The sequence below is a fragment of the Lithobates pipiens genome, unplaced genomic scaffold (assembly GCF_037356315.1).
Source record: "Lithobates pipiens isolate NorthernLeopardFrog02 unplaced genomic scaffold, aLitPip1_a1.2 Scaffold_16, whole genome shotgun sequence".
Taxonomy (NCBI): Eukaryota; Metazoa; Chordata; class Amphibia; order Anura; family Ranidae; genus Lithobates; species Lithobates pipiens.
The window spans coordinates 8,823,301-8,840,465 of record NW_027507748.1 but is presented as its reverse complement, the minus strand read 5'-3'; the positions used below and the strand labels follow the sequence as shown (position 1 = coordinate 8,840,465).

The following is a 17,165-nucleotide window of genomic DNA, read 5'->3' as shown; positions in this document are numbered from 1 at the left end:
TTTTGTAGACCCTATAACTTTTGCGCAAACCAATCAATAATCGCTTATTGCGATTTTTTTTTTACCAAAAATATGTAGAAGAATACGTATCGGCCTAAACTGAGGAAAAAAAAATGTTTTTTATATATTTTAGGGGGATATTTATTATAACAAAAAGTAAAAAATAATGCGTTTTTTTTTCAATTTTTTTTTGTGTATAGCGTAAAAAAATAAAAACCGCAGAGGTGATCAAATACCACCAAAAGAAAGCTCTATTTGTGGGGGGGGGGGAGGACGTCAATTTTTGTTTGGGAGCCACGTCGCACGACCGCACAATTGTCAGTTAAAGAGATGCAGCACCGAATCGCAAAAAGCGCTCTGGTCTTTGGCCAGCCAAATGGTCCGGGGCTTAAGTGGTTAAGATATACAGTATGGGGGGCGGAGCCGCTTCTAAAGAGAGCGCTGCTCCTCACCGGGCTTTCAGCCACATATACTGGGCCATTGATCACCGCAATCGGCGATCATAGTAGGCACCCCCGCACGCAAGCATCTATGTATGCCTAATTGGAGGAGGAGAGGTCGTAGAGGCTGTCAGAACACTCTTACCCACTACCTTCTCAGGTCACAAGAACGTGGCAGGATGGTGAAAAATGGCGCTGGTGCCCTACCCCCCTTCATCTACCTCCTCTTCAGCCGGCCAAACAACAGCCACCACTGGACGCAAGCTCTGCTGGGAACAGCGAGGAACACTCCACTTACAAGAGCAGATCTGGACATCAGCTCATGCCGCGTACGCACGACCGGACTTTCCAGCAGACTAGGTCCGGTGGTCTTCCCGACCGACTTTCGGCGGAGTTCCGACGGACTTTCCAAAATGAACGGGCTTGGCCACACATGAATGGACTAAGTCAGTGCGAAGGTCTGTTCATTTTGAATGTGATGACGTAAGACGGGACTAAACAAGGAGGTTCAATAAGCCAGTAGCCAATAGCTGCCCGTTGCGTCGTATTTGGTCCATCGGATCAGCACACAGACGAACAGTTTTCCCGATTTTTAGTCCATCGGAAATTGAGTCCGTCGGATAGATTTGAAACATGTTCTATTTCTAGGTCCGTCTGATTTTTTTATTCTTTTTTGAAAAACGATCGGACTAGCCCACACATGATCTGATTGTCGGACGGACTGGTCCCGTCGGATCTAGTCTGCCGGAAAGTCCGGTCATGTGTACGCGACATTATACATTTGAAAACTATAATTAACAATATAATCCTTATGGAAAAAAATATTTCACACAGTACATAATACATATCATTTATATGATAAAAAAAATGGAGCCCCCATGGTTTAATCACTCCAATCACTTCAGTTCTGGGCAGTGATAGCTTTCATTAACCACTTGCCGACCAGCGCACGACGATGTACGTCGACAGAATGGCACGGGCAGGCAAATGGGCGTACATGTACGTCCCTTTAAATTTGCCGCCCTGCCATCGGGAGCGCGCCGCCGGCAGCGCGCTCCCGCGCTGGTCGGGACCCCCGTGAGTCCGGTTGCGGGACCCGCGGACTCGATCGCCGCGGGCATCCCCGCGATCGTCTCACGGAGCGGCCGAATGGAGAAGTGCCGTTGTAAACAACATTTCTCCATTCTGCCTAGCAACTAGTGACGCTGATCTCTGCTCCATGTGATTGGAGCAGAGATCAGTGTTCACTAAATAAAAGCCCAACCCCCCCACAGTTAGTAACACGCCCCTAGGAACACTTAACCCCCTACACTGCCACCCACTGGTTAACCCCTTCACTGCCAGTGTCATTTACACAGGAATCACTGCATTTATATAGCAGTGATTACTGTATAAATGACAATGGTCCCAAAAATGTGTCAAAAATGTCCGATGTGTCCGCCATAATGTCGCAGTCACAATAAAAATCGCTGATCGCCGCCATTACTAGTAAAAAATAAAATATTAATAAAAATGCCATAAAACTATCCCCTATTTTGTAAACGCTATAACTTTTGCGCAAACCAATCAATAATCGTTTATTGCGATTTTTTTTAACAAAAATATGTAGAAGAATAAGTATCGGCCTAAACTGAGGGAAAAATTTTTTTTTATATATTTTTGGGGGATGTTTATTATAACAAAAAGTAAAAAATAATGCGTTTTTTTTCAAAATTGTCACTCTTATTTTGTTTATAACGCAAAAACTAAAAACCGCAGGGGTGATCAAATACCACCAAAAGAAAGCTCTATTTGTGGGGAAAAAAAAAATCAATTTTGTTTGAGAGCCACGTCGCACGTCCGCGCAATTGTCAGTTAAAGCGACGCAGTGCCGAATTGCAAAAAGTGGTCTGGTCTTTGACCAGCAAAATGGTCCGGAGGGCTGAAGTGGTTAAGATAACATTTAATGATATTATGGCCGACCTGCTGATCAACCTTTACTAAGAATTTCTCTCAAGTATTGTATACAGCATGACAATATTCCCTATTGGTTCATTTTTTGTGATATGGTGATATTCATGGTATATGTACACAACTTTTTGTACCATTTTTTTATTTTTTTTTGTACCTAATAAAAAGTTTATAAACAAACAACAAAAAAAAAAAAATACAGTATGAACCCCTAAGGAGCAGAACTTAGAACAATCTTACCATCAACTTGACCACTGAACCAAAATCCTATCAGTATCTTGGTGTCAGCATCCATGGCGGAGACGTTCGATGAGCGAGAGAAATCATTTTCTTCTGTTGAGTAAAAAGACAAAACATTTCATTAAGGGCTCGTGCACACAGGATATTAAAAAAAAAAAGAAATAAAAAAAAAAAACGCCAGCGCTACAGCAGCTGTTTAGCTGCGTTTTTACATTTGCGTTATTGCGCGTTCTCCTGCATTTTTTGACGCTAGCGGTTTAAATTACAGTATTTATCGGCGTATAACATGCACCCCAAGTTTAGGAGGGAAATTTTAAGGAAAAAAAATGTACATTTAAATGCCCATCAATGCAGCCTTATCAGTGTCCATCTGCAGCCTTCTCAGTGTCCATCTGCAGCCTTATCAGTGTCCATCTGCAGCCTTGTCAGTGTCCATCTGCAGATTTGTCAGTGTCCATCTGCAGATTTGTCAGTGTCCATCTGTAGCCTTGTCAGTGTCCATCTGCAGCCTTGTCAGTGTCCATCTGTAGCCTTGTCAGTGTCCATCTGCAGCCTTGTCAGTGTCCATCTGCAGCCTTGTCAGTGTCCATCTGCAGCCTTGTCAATGTCGTTGCAAGCTTGCCGTTTAAAAATGGAGCCGCCAGTATAGAAAGCAGATGTCCTGTGTATCTCGGCGGCTCTTGGTAGCTCTCGGTGGTTTTCGGCGGCTTTCGGCGGAGTCGGCCATTCGGCGGCTTTCGGAGGCTTTCGGCTATTTTCGGCAGCTTTTGGCCGTTCTTGGCGGCTCTTGGCTATTTTCGGCAGCATTTGGTCCGCACTCGGCGGTTCTCAGCGGCTTTCGGCTTTCCAAAAGCCGGCGAAAGCTGCCGAGAGCGGCTGAGAGCGTCCGAAAGCCTCTGAGAACGGCCGAAAGCCGCCCAGAAGCTCACAATCGGTGGGGGATCGGCGTATAACACGTACACCCGCGATTTCCCCCTAATTTTAAGGGGGAAAAAAGTGCGTGTTATACGCCGATAAATACAGTAAATATTTAATTAAATATTGAGACAAATCTTTCGTTATTCGGATATATTGGAATACCCGAATTGAAATATAAACAAATTTTTACCGAAATGCTCAGAATAACGTAACGAAATTCGTCCGAATTTTTGGAAATTCGGACTGAAATTCTAATCTAATTTTACACACTTTACACACTTTTGTCATTTGGGTACTGTATTGCATTGACCGCAATTGCCAGTTAAATTAGCGCAGTGATGCATAGCAAAAAATGCCGGGGGCCACGAAAGGGGGCAGAACCTTCTGGAGGTCAAGTGGTTAAGCCAACTGGTGTTGCTATCACGTGGGTGGCTACAGCAACCGTTGGTGTCATGTTGACATTTTTGGGATTTTCGAAGCCAACCCAGTTGAGAAAGGCTGCTGCCGTGTTGCCTTTTACAGACAGACTACGTATGGATCGAAAACCTCTACAGGTCATCTCAGGACAGTAGAATCCACGTTTGTCCAAATTCCTTTTGCCTTCATTTTGGTTCCATGATTCTCAGCCTAAATGTATCATATCATGAGCTAAAATTATTTCAACAGAATCTTTCTTGAAATGACAAATTATGGAAATACTCAAACAGGACAAGGTGACCTCAAAATATCCTACAAAAGAAATATTTACCGGACGGTACGACACCGGTGAAGGCAAACAGATAAATCCATACAATCTAGAATGGAAGAAAAAAAAAAAAAAGAGACAATGTGGTCAGAAGACAAATCACTTTTTAGAGTTAATGAACTTACTACCTAGAAAATGTGACATCTATACAACATAAAAAAAAAATAAAAAAAAAAATATTATAACCGCGCTCTCCCATATACCAAATCCTAGTGAAAAATCAACTAACATCTAAAAATTACAAGCAAAAAATAGTAATAATAATAAACGTGATATGTAAACACAAATATTGTGTGTACACTATAGACAGTTAAGATCCAGTGCAAATAAGTTCATACACGATATAAACAATTAAATTCAAACAAATAAATAAATAGAGAGAAATTCATTGAAATAAATAGAAATAAATTCATGCAATTAATACTTAATGTGATTGTAGCCGTATCAGTGTAATTGTGACAGAGAAAATTGGGTACTGTCCGTGATACTTTTTTTATTTGCACTAACATACAATTTTTCAGGACAAGCTTTCAGGGTATGTCCCCTTCTTCAAGGTCCAAGCAGTACTGATTTACACATTTTTAAGCAGAATGTAAAAACAAAACAAACAAAAAAACACCTCTGAGGGAAAGAAGAGAAAAAAAAAAGAAAAAGAAAAAAAAACAACAAAAAAAAAAACACATACAAATCAATGGCAATAAAGATAACAGAAGAGTTAGTGAGATAAGACAGAGGGAGAGCTATGGAATGGAGGGGGGGTTGCTAGTCACAGAGGGGGTGACGAGAGAAATCTGTGACTAGCAACCCCCCCTCCATTCCATAGCTCTCCCTCTGTCTTATCTCACTAACTCTTCTGTTATCTTTATTGCCATTGATTTGTATGTGTTTTTTTTATTGTTTTTTTTTTTTTTCTTTTTCTTTTTTTTTTCTCTTCTTTCCCTCAGAGGTGTTTTTTTTGTTTTGTTTTTACATTCTGCTTAAAAATTTGTAAATCAGTACTGCTTGGACCTTGAAGAAGGGGACATACCCCGAAAGCTTGTCCTGAAAAATTGTATGTTAGTGCAAATAAAAAAAGTATCACGGACAGTTCCCAATTTTCTCTATGCAATTAATAAAAATTCATTGAAAAACATGGTGCACTAAATATATAAACAATAACATGCACCCAAATAATATATAAAGTGCTCAAAGAAAATGTGCAAACAACAATTCCTTTAGGGATACAAACACATGTGCCCAGTAAGTATACACAAATAAATAAATAAAATAATAATAAAAAAAAATAAAAAAATAAAATATAAGCGTGGCAGTCCGTCAGACAGAAATATTTCTCCAAAGGGAATTCAGTGTAGATTTAGTGAAAAGCATAAACTTCCTTCACCACCACCGTGCTGATTGATAGTAAGAATGTGCGCTTACCAAATCCCAAAACAAATAGGCATGTATAATCAGGAATCTCAAAAGATCATCACACCAGGACAGCATCTCATCTTTCCACACGGTGGGATCATTCATAGAATATAGATAGAAACTCTCATAGCGTAAATCCGTAAATAACATCTTTTATTAAGTCATAGAAAACATAATCACAAACATAAAAAGTCAAATCAGCGTTAGATGCCGGCCGGCAAAATGAGCGCCCAAATGTCACGTGATAGCGTCAAGCACGTCGAGACCACCCTACGTCCGTTTCGTCATATATGACGTCGTCTGGGGTATGGGCGACGCGCTGACGCATCAATTTTATATACACATAATAATAAAACCAAGCCTCGTTCTAAACTGAGAGGGGAAAAAAACTGAAGCCCCGGAAAACCGGAAATGCGTCATACCAACATGGCGGCCACATGATACCACAGGCTACTTGTTGAGTAAGGGCAAAAATAGAAATAAAATCGTACTATGTTAACCTAAAAGCCGCATAGCAGTACCAATAACATGCTCCAAAATACTGTAGGCTGCAAGTAAGAACATAACGGTCCAAACCAGCGTATTGGCTATAAACATCCACAAAGCATGAGAGCCACATACATAAAAAATACATATGACAGAAAATAATGTATGCCGCAAAAAAATGAATGAATAAAAAACAAAAAAGAGAAAAATACTAAAAGTACAAAGAAATACAAAGAATACAAAAAATACAAAAAATAAAAAATACTAAAAATTTACAGAAAAACAAAAAATACAAAAACTACAAAAAATAAAAAAATACCAAAAATACAAAAAATACAAAAATTTGAAAAAACTAAATACCTCCACTTATAAAACTACATATAAATAAAAATGTAAAATGTACAATATAAAAGTATAAAAATATTAATACAAAAAGAAGGGGAAAAAAAAAAGGAAAAAAAAAGGGAAAGAAAGAAAACCACCTCTTTCCATCGAAAAAATATATATCATCCTCCCATCAGAGTTAACAGAAAGGGGACCTTCTACTGATATTGACATAAAATCTGCATAAATATATACCACAAAGGAAATAAATCATGAATTATCTATAAACGCATTGATATCAACATCTACGTTGAGCCCAAATGGAGTATAACATTTAATTTTATGGATCCAGGCCATCTCTAATCTTGATATGCCCCTAACCACAGAACCTCCTCTCCAGGGCAAATTAAATTTATCAATGCCTAAGAATATGGTTTTAGCTGGATTCTTATTATGGCATTCTAAATAGTGCCTAGATACAGAGTGCTTTGGAAAGCCATTAATGATATTAGTTATGTGTTCATTTAAACGCACATTCAATTCCCCCTTTAGTCCTCCCAACATATTGCAGCCCACATGGGCATTGCAATAAGTAGACAACCCTTTTGGTGGTGCATGTAATAAATGGTCTAATATTGTGTACCCGCAACGTACTAGATGATATGAATGACTGAGTACGCCTATGCGTACAGCCACTCATAGAGCAAACTCGACATCTCCGACATTGGTAAGAGCTGTTCAAAAAAACAGGGTTTCAAAATAGGGGGGATTAAGAACATTAGGCGCCACCTTATTCTTCAGGGAAGGAGCACCCTTATATATCACTCGTGGCCTAGTTGGTAAGGCTTCATTTAGGACTGAATCATTACTTAAAATGTGCCAGTGTTTATTGATAATTTTTTTTATAGCCTGATGTTGAACAGAAAACGTGGTTACAAAAGGAACAAGGCCCATCTTATCATCCAAATCGGTCTTTATCCTCTCCTTCAATAATTCACTTCTTTCAATAGCCTTAGCGGCTTGTAAGGCCGTTTTAAGCGTTTTGTCCTCATAACCCTTATCGACAAAACGCTTAGAAAGAATGCCAGCTTGTTTCTCAAAAATATCAGGATCTGTGCAGTTCCTTCTAATCCTCAAAAATTGACTCTTAGGTATAGAGTTCAGCCAAACTTGATGGTGACAGCTATCTATCGGGATGTATGAATTTCTATCTGTGCTCTTAAAATAAGTGGAAGTGAAGAGTTGTTCCCCAGATTTGTATATAGTTAAATCCAAAAAATTTATGCTAACCTGACTGGCTTCAAAACTCAACTTGATCCCTCTTTGGTTCGAATTTAAAGAGTCCATAAAGATATTCAAATCTTCACGACCCCCCTCCCATAGGAGGAGGATGTCATCAACGTAACGAACCCACAGCTTAAGCTGGGGCTTATGGCCAACCTAGATGACATCCTCCTCCCACTGGGCCATGAAAAGGTTAGCTAAACTGGGGCCATATTTGGCCCCCATCGCCACACCCCTCTTCTGGTTGAAAAACTTCTGGTCAAACCAGAAGTAGTTATGTGTGGCCGCAAACCTTAACAGTTCCATGATAAACATAATATGCTCATCAACAAGGCCTGAATCCCGTCTTAGGAAAAAACTCTACTGCAAATAAACCCATCTCATGGGGGATGATAGAATATAAAGATGCTACATCGGCCGTAACTAGCCACATATCGTCAGTTGGAACATAGCCGGATAGCACATTAATAACCTGACGTGAATCTTTAAGATATGAACGTATGTTACGAACCAGCGGTTGTAGAAAAAAGTCAATATACTTGCCCACCTGGGATGTGAGTGAATCAATACCACTCACTATTGGTCGCCCCGGGGGGGGGGTCAAGTAAGACTCTTATGAATTTTTGGCAAGTAGGAAATTATAGGTGTGCGGGGTGCTTTCGGAATTAGGAAACCCTTTTCTTTTTTTATCCAAAATACCTAACTTGAACCCCTTCTCCACAATATTCTGTAGCTCCCCCAAATGAAGAGATTTGGGGTCACCTTTCAATACCGAATAGGTATCCTGATCCGCTAGGATTCGATACATTTCAGCCATATAATCAGCCCTATCCAGGACCACAATCCCACCTCCCTTATCCGCGGGTCTGACAACAAGATTTTTATTGTCACAGAGGGTATCCAATCCCGCTGTGAGTTCAGATCCCATAGAAACCCTTTTGAGGGGCATCGCCTCTAGATCTCTAAGAACAACATCCCTAAATACACGGATAGATGGGGCTAAAGCTCCAGGGGGGTTAAAAGTTGAAGCGTTACTCAACCCAGAATGTCTATGATCCGTAGATCTTACAACGGTTATAATATTTTTTTTATATGTTCTATGGGCGTGTATCACACCATATTAATCGCTGCTTTTAGGTATTCGGATTAGATTTTATTTTTTACATTAGCGCAGTATTTTCCCATCTGTTTTTTGTACATCTATACAACAACCTAAAGTCCTCCGATATAAACTGGCCATACAAGTTACAATGCACATCAAGGGCCTTTCAGAAAGGATGCAAAATTGAATGGATTGGCCATCATATAAGACAAACTATTATATTTGGGCAATAGTGTGAGGACACCTGACCATCATGCTTGTAGGAGCTTCTTGGACATCTAATTCCCAAACCATGGCCATTTAATATATAGTTGCCCCCCTTGTGGGTTATACCATCTTCCACTCTTCTAGGAAGAGTTTAGAAAAGATTTTGGAGGGCGTCTGGAAATTTGTGAGATCAGGAACTAATGTTGGATGAGAAGACCTGGCTCACACGTTGGACCTTACATTGGGCATCAGAAAAAAAAAACCTGGTTCACAACTGATATTCTCATTCACCCCGGAGGTGATCAGTAGGTTTGAGGTCAGAGTTTTGCAGGCCACTTAAGTTCCTCCACACCAAACTGGGCAAACCATGTCTTTATGGTCCATGTAGCCACTCTAAGCTCACATACTGTATTGTATAAACCAGTGACTCCAAACACATCACTGGCTGCTGACCTCCAAATTACTCCAAATCCTGCCCAATACAATTGAACATTCATTGAGGATGTGTATTGCTGGCAGGATCACCAGATGAAAATCACTTCCAACCCTGTGTTAAAGTGGTTGTAAACCCTTACAACCAACTTTGACCTACAGGTAAGCCTAGGTTAAGGCTTACCCGTAGGTCCAAGAAATATCTCCTAAACCTATACGGTTTAGGAGATATTTACCCGAAGACAGCCACCGCTGTCTACGGTGCATGCGCCGTAGACAGCGGCGCGCAGGTGCACTGGGCAGGCCGCAGATCGCGGCGATATGCCGCTCGTGTCGGCTCCCGTGCTCATACGCAGGAGTGACGTCATCGCGGCTCCGGCGAATCACATTCGCCGGAGCAGTGAGACTGTCACGATCGCCCTAACGTCTCGATTAGACCTAGAAACCTTACCCGCCGCAGCCTGTCGTGGAGAGTCCGTCGTTCCCCGTCAACGCGCGTCAGAGCTAACGAACGCACTCACGTCGACACGAACGCGCGCACGCGCACACGTAGGTCACGAACGGGTGCACGTCTACGTGCGAGGGCGCGCTGACCCGTCGTACGTTCGCTTGGCGCCCTGAAGCCTTCTTTAGTCACTGGATCCCTTCCATCTGTGCTGACCAGTCTACAGCGTGTCCGTGATCCGTATCGTTTGCATCTGAACCTGCTATCTGATTCCTGACCTCCGGCTTGTTCCCTTGATTCTGACTGATTGCTGCCTGCCTACGACCTCTGCCTGTTTGACTACGATTCCTGCCTCATCCCTTTGTACCGTGCTGATTCTCTCCTGCTGACCCGGCCTGTATCTGACTCCGCTGTTCCTGCTACCTACCTGAGCTCCTGCATTACAGGACATCTGTTTACCAGCCCGTTCCCGCACTTGTGCCTGCCAGGGACAGTCAAGCATCATCCGCTAAACCAGTCTGTTATCTGTGCCCAGCTGACCTTCCGGATCAATACCATCTACCAGGCACTTGTGCCCTCTGGACTGTCGAATACCTGTCTCCACCTTCAGGGGTTCGATAGCCAGGGGATACGAGGGGCCGCTCCCTGCATTCCAGGCTCACCATCAGGTACGTGACAGTACTGGTCAGCCATGTCCGAGCCTGCGCAGGGAGCCTCCCCCATGGACGAACTCTGCCACCATCTGGCCGGCCTTACACAGGCAGTTAAGAACCTACAAGAGGGCTACAACCGACTGGAAGAACAAATCCAGACGCTATCCGCCTCTGCACCAGCGGCTCCTGGGGCCCATGCCCCGCCGGCGGTCGTGATGTTGCCACCGGAACCCAGGGTCCCAACCCCGGAACGGTTCACAGGGGACCGGAGCAAGTTCAGGGCATTCCGCAACGCCTGCGAACTCTACTTTGCCCCACAGCCCAGAACTTTCTCCCTGGAGGCAACGAAGGTGGGATTCGTCATCTCCCTGTTAGCCAATGAACCCCAGTCCTGGGCTCACCGACTGTTGGAACAGAAGGATCCGTCCCTAGATTCCATGGACACCTTCTTCCGGGCCATGTCCAGGCTTTATGAGGATCCCCAGCTAGCCGCCACTGCCGAAGCAGCCCTACATGCCCTACAACAAGGACGCAGACCCGTAGAAGACTACGTCTCCGAATTCCGACGTTGGAGTGCAGACACGGACTGGAACAATGCGGCCCTGCGGTACCAGTTCCGCATGGGGCTTTCCGAGGGCCTGAAAGACGAGCTGGCACGAGTGGGTGTTCCTGAGACCTTGGAGGCCCTGATTGACATTGTTATCCAGATTGATAGGCGTTTGAGGGAGCGCCGCCAAGAACGGTCCACCACGACTTCCCGTCCGGTTTGGATGTTACCACGGGTGCCTAGTCACCCACCTCCGCCTGTTCCAGTTGCATCCACATCGGACGCTCCGGAGCCTATGCAGCTGGGGCTACTACGCCCGTCCCTGACCCCGGAAGAACGCCAGCGTCGTCGGGTCAATAATCTATGCCTATACTGCGGGGAACCAGGGCACTTTGTTCGTTCCTGCCCGGCGAAGACGCGTAAGTGCCTCCGTGTTCCACCTGTCTCGTCTCCTGTGTTGCCAGATAACATCTCCCATCTAGCTGTTCCTGTTCTCTTGCAGCTCCCAGGAAGGACTATATCAACCCACGCGGTAATTGATTCCGGGGCATGCAGTGGCTTTATTGACTCATCTTTCGCCCGAACGAACAGGATCCCTCTTAGACCACGAGAAAAGGGGCTTTCGGTATACTTGGCTGACGGGTCTACTCTGGAATCTGGGCCAGTAATTCAGGAGACCAGTCCTCTACCCGCCATCATCGCCGGGTCCCACCAAGAACTCCTCTGCTTGGATGTCATCCAGTCTCCCCTGTTCCCTATCATCCTAGGCATGCCTTGGCTGAGGGCACACAATCCGCACATCAACTGGGCCACCGGAGTAATCAAGTTCCCCTCTGACTACTGCCACCAGCATTGTTGTCCGACTCCCAATGGTGACTCGTCAGTCCTTCTCTGTCTGGATGCGGATGAAGAAACCCGACAGGCTGTACCCAAGCAATACCATGCGTTTCTCGATGTTTTCAGCAAGAAGGGCGCAGAGACTCTCCCTCCTCATAGGCCTTATGATTGCCCTATTGAGCTGCTCCCGGGGGCAGAAATTCCGTTCGGAAGGATCTTCCCACTGTCCGAATCCGAATTAAGTACTTTAAAGACCTACCTGGACGATAATCTCAGAAAAGGGTTCATCCGACCTTCCACCTCCCCAGCTGGCGCTGGGATCTTCTTTGTCGAGAAGAAGGATCAATCCTTACGTCCGTGTGTGGACTATCGGGCACTAAATAAAATCACAGTTAAAAATCGCTACCCTCTGCCATTAGTACCTGAGCTTTTCCAGAGACTGGGTTCCGCTAGACTCTTTACCAAGCTGGATCTGCGGGGGGCTTACAACCTCGTCCGTATCAGAAAAGGCGATGAGTGGAAAACAGCCTTTCGTACCCGCTTCGGGCACTATGAATATTTAGTGATGCCTTTCGGGCTATGTAACGCCCCGGCTACGTTCCAGCATTTTGTGAACGACATCTTCAGAGACTATTTAGATTTGTTTGTTATCATTTATTTGGATGATATACTAATCTTTTCCTCCACTTTAGCCACCCACAGAGAACATGTCAAGAAGGTCCTGACTCGCCTCCGCTCTCACGGCCTGTATGCCAAGCCAGAAAAATGCGTTTTTGAGAAGGAAAGTATCCAGTTCCTGGGTCTGATTATCTCGATTCGAGGGGTCGAGATGGATCCCCAGAAGATAACCGCAATCCAGGACTGGCCTGCCCCATCCGATAGAAAAGGAGTTCAGCGGTTTGTGGGCTTTGCGAATTTCTATCGCAAATTTATAAAGGGATTTTCCTCCATCATTGCCCCCATTACCGGGCTAACCAAGCTGGGCACCAAGTTCCGCTGGACACCTGAGGCACAAGAGGCCTTCGAAGCCCTGAAGAAGCTATTCGTTTCAGCTTCGATTCTGAAACACCCTGATCCTACCCTGCCGTACACCCTTGAGGTTGACGCTTCGGAGGTGGCAGTCGGAGCTGTGCTGTCCCAGAGGCAGGGACCTAAGTCCGTGCTCCACCCTGTTGCGTTCTTCTCCCGCAAACTATCCGAAGCCGAGAGAAACTATGATGTGGGCGACCGTGAGCTACTGGCAATTAAGTCGGCACTGGAGGAGTGGCGCTATCTGTTAGAAGGGTCTATCCACCCAATCCTGATCTATACAGATCATAAAAATCTCGAATATCTGAAGACAGCTAAGAGGTTGAAGCCTCGTCAGGCCAGGTGGGCACTCTTTTTCTCACGGTTCGTATTCCACATAACCTTCCGCCCCGGATCCAAAAACACGAAGCCAGATGCTTTATCTCGCATGTTTAGCCAGCCGGAAGATCCACCTCTCAGTGACACCATCCTTCCTGCTGGAAACTTCCTCTTACTCCAAGGAGATGTGATCTCCCAAGTTAAACAGGCTTCCAGAGGCGCCTCACCTCCACCCGGTATCCCGCTGTCCTCCAGCGATGATCTTATGTGGCATGGGAACAGGATCTTCGTCCCCCAGACAGCTCGGACCTTAGTTCTGGCTTCCTGTCATGACCATCCCATGGCTGGCCACTTTGGAACGTTCAAGACATTAGAATTACTCAGGCGTAACTTCTGGTGGCCGAAGATGAAGAACGACTGCAAGAGCTACGTACAGACCTGCACGACCTGCATTCGGAGTAAGGACAACAAGTCCAGAGCCTGGGGCTTACTAAAACCCCTACCTGTCCCTGATAGACCATGGAGAATGATCTCCATGGATTTTATCGTCGAACTTCCCCCTTCGGAGAACCATACAGCGATCTTCGTCGTAGTCGACAGGTTCACGAAGATGGCTCATTTCCTGCCCATGAAGGGCACTCCCTCTGCCGCGGAGACAGCTAACGTCTTCATAAAGGAAGTTATAAGGCTTCATGGCATCCCCACCAATATCACGTCTGACAGGGGGGTGCAGTTCACATCTCGATTTTGGAGGGCACTCTGCGCAACTCTGAAGATCGAACTCTGCATGTCCTCGGCCTATCACCCGCAGACCAACGGTCAGACCGAGAGGACGAATCAGACCTTAGAGCAGTACCTGCGTTGCTTCTCGTCCTTCTCACAAGATGACTGGGTCTCCCTGCTACCTATGGCCGAGTTCGCCTACAATAATTCCGTCCATTCAGCCACCAAACAGTCCCCTTTTTATGCAAATCTCGGGTACCACCCGTTGTTCTTGTCTGGCGATCTTCCTGAATGTCCGGTGCCAGCGCTTCAGAAGAGACTTACTTTCTTTGAAGAGAATAATAAACTCTTACAGGAAACCTTGACTAAGTCGCAGGAACATAATAAGGAAGTCTTTGACAGAAGAAGAAGAGGGGAGCTGGATCTCAAGACCGGGGATAGGGTCTGGCTGTCCACCTTAAATCTCAAGTTAACCTGTCCCTCCAAGAAATTGGGTCCAAGATTCCTGGGTCCTTTCCCGATCAAAAGGAAGCTAAATGATGTGGCATTTGAGTTGGAACTCCCTGAGTCTTTCCGAATACACCCGGTGTTCCATGTATCGCTCCTCAAGCCTGCAGTCGAAGATCCTTTCTCTGACAGGTCTTCCTGCCCTCCGGAACCGGTGTTGGTCGATGGAGAGATCGAGTTCGAAGTTGAGGCCATCATGGACTGTAGGAGAAGAGGAAACCAGGTCCAATTCTTAGTTAAATGGAAGGGCTACGGACCCGAGGAAAATTCCTGGGAACCAGAGGCTAATATTCACGCCAAGAGACTTATCCGCGCTTTCAAGAACTCTCACCCGAACAAGTGGGCTCGGTTGGGCATCCGGGGGCTGCCCCTTGGGGGGGGGCAATGTCACGATCGCCCTAACGTCTCGATTAGACCTAGAAACCTTACCCGCCGCAGCCTGTCGTGGAGAGTCCGTCGTTCCCCGTCAACGCGCGTCAGAGCTAACGAACGCACTCGCGTCGACACGAACGCGCGCACGCGCACACGTAGGTCACGAACGGGTGCACGTCTACGTGCGAGGGCGCGCTGACCCGTCGTACGTTCGCTTGGCGCCCTGAAGCCTTCTTTAGTCACTGGATCCCTTCCATCTGTGCTGACCAGTCTACAGCGTGTCCGTGATCCGTATCGTTTGCATCTGAACCTGCTATCTGATTCCTGACCTCCGGCTTGTTCCCTTGATTCTGACTGATTGCTGCCTGCCTACGACCTCTGCCTGTTTGACTACGATTCCTGCCTCATCCCTTTGTACCGTGCTGATTCTCTCCTGCTGACCCGGCCTGTATCTGACTCCGCTGTTCCTGCTACCTACCTGAGCTCCTGCATTACAGGACATCTGTTTACCAGCCCGTTCCCGCACTTGTGCCTGCCAGGGACAGTCAAGCATCATCCGCTAAACCAGTCTGTTATCTGTGCCCAGCTGACCTTCCGGATCAATACCATCTACCAGGCACTTGTGCCCTCTGGACTGTCGAATACCTGTCTCCACCTTCAGGGGTTCGATAGCCAGGGGATACGAGGGGCCGCTCCCTGCATTCCAGGCTCACCATCAGGTACGTGACAGAGACCAGGAAGTCGCTCCAGGATTCATGGCAGCAGCAGACATGAAGATGGAGGACCGCTTCGGGGGGGCTTCGTTCTCAGGTAAGTTATTCATAATGAGCTAGTATGCTATGCATACTAGCTCATTATGCCGTTGCCTTGCAGGTTGCTTTTTTTTAAAAAATTTCCAATGGGTTTTTCAACCACTTTAACAGTTTGGTCAAGACCCTTTTCTGTTCGCCAGGGACTGTCTAAAGAGCATGGAAGCGCACACCAGGAAACCACCTGGTCAAAGGAGTAACGAATCGGCTTCGGCCTCCTTAAAGTGGTTGTAAACCCTTACAAACCACTTTGACCTACAGGTAAGCCTAGATTACAGGTAAGCCTAGATATTTCTTGTAGGTCCAAGAAATATCTCCTAAACCTATATGGTTTAGGAGATATTTGCCCGAAAACGGGCACTGCGCCGTAGACAGAGGCACGCAGGCGCACTGAGCGCGGCATTTCCAAGAATGGAGCTGCCGCGTGTGTCGACTCCCATGCGCATGCGCGGGAGTGACGTCATCGCGGCTTCGCCGAATGACAGCGGCGGAGCTGCGCGACCCCACCAACAAGATGGATGCCGCGGACTACAGGGGACAGCGGCGACTTCGCTGGCTCCTGCGTCAGGTAAGTGACACATAATGGGCTACTATGCGATGCGATGCGATGCGATGCATAGTAGTCCATTATGCTTTGCCTTTGCAGGGAATGAAAGAGGAAGTAAACTCATCAGGGTTTACTTCCTCTTTAAGCCACGGCCTTCTAACACATTTCATAAAATGACTATGTGGGTGAAATGTCTTAGGGAGCGTGGCTTCAGGAGGGGAAATGCTGAAGCCGATCTGTCACACCTCAGCCTTATCCGTTTCCCGATGTGCTCTTGCATGCTCTTTGGACATATCTTTATGAAGCTGGTTTTGTACATGAGGGGGGCACAGACATAGGGGGGGGGGGAACAGAAAAGGGTCTTCACCAAATTGTCACCACAAGGTTGGTTTCTTAAGGTGACCATGCTCTCTCATTCTTACACTAATAGACACGGAAAAATATAATGATATGCAGCGCTATAAATGTAGTATTACAAATAAAAAGTCCATAGTGTTTGAAATAAAGTCCTTGTTCAGGAGAAAAAAAACCCGCTGGAATCACCCACAGTGTAGACTTATGCTCCACCGAACGTCAACACACCAGGCCTCTTACCAAAAGGAATGGACCACTCAATCACAGGTGGTCAAACAGGCATGATAACTCCACAGACCACAAAACCATTAATGGAGATCACAGATGGCGGAGTCTTGTAGTTCCACCAAATAATCAGAGGTGCATGCATAAAATATAAAAGAAAGGAACTCCTCATGGTGTACTATTATAAAACCAGTGTCATAGTTATTCAAAGGAAAATCCAGGGTACTCACATTTCATCAGATAAAAACGAGCTTGTAAAAA

General features: G+C 45.6%; 1 protein-coding gene across 3 annotated transcripts in view; it reads right to left on the bottom strand.

Annotated features, from left to right (window-relative positions):
• LOC143981582 (V-set domain-containing T-cell activation inhibitor 1-like) overlaps positions 1–17,165 on the bottom strand; it is a 60,970-nt gene that overhangs the window by 19,019 nt on the left and 24,786 nt on the right. For all 3 annotated transcript variants that reach the window (XM_077479552.1, XM_077479551.1, XM_077479550.1), the window contains exons 3-4: positions 4,297–4,342; positions 2,631–2,723 (exon numbers count right to left, since the gene is read on the bottom strand). In XM_077479552.1, coding sequence (XP_077335678.1) covers positions 2,631–2,723; positions 4,297–4,342 — 139 coding nt within the window. The remainder of the gene's footprint in view (positions 1–2,630; positions 2,724–4,296; positions 4,343–17,165) is intronic.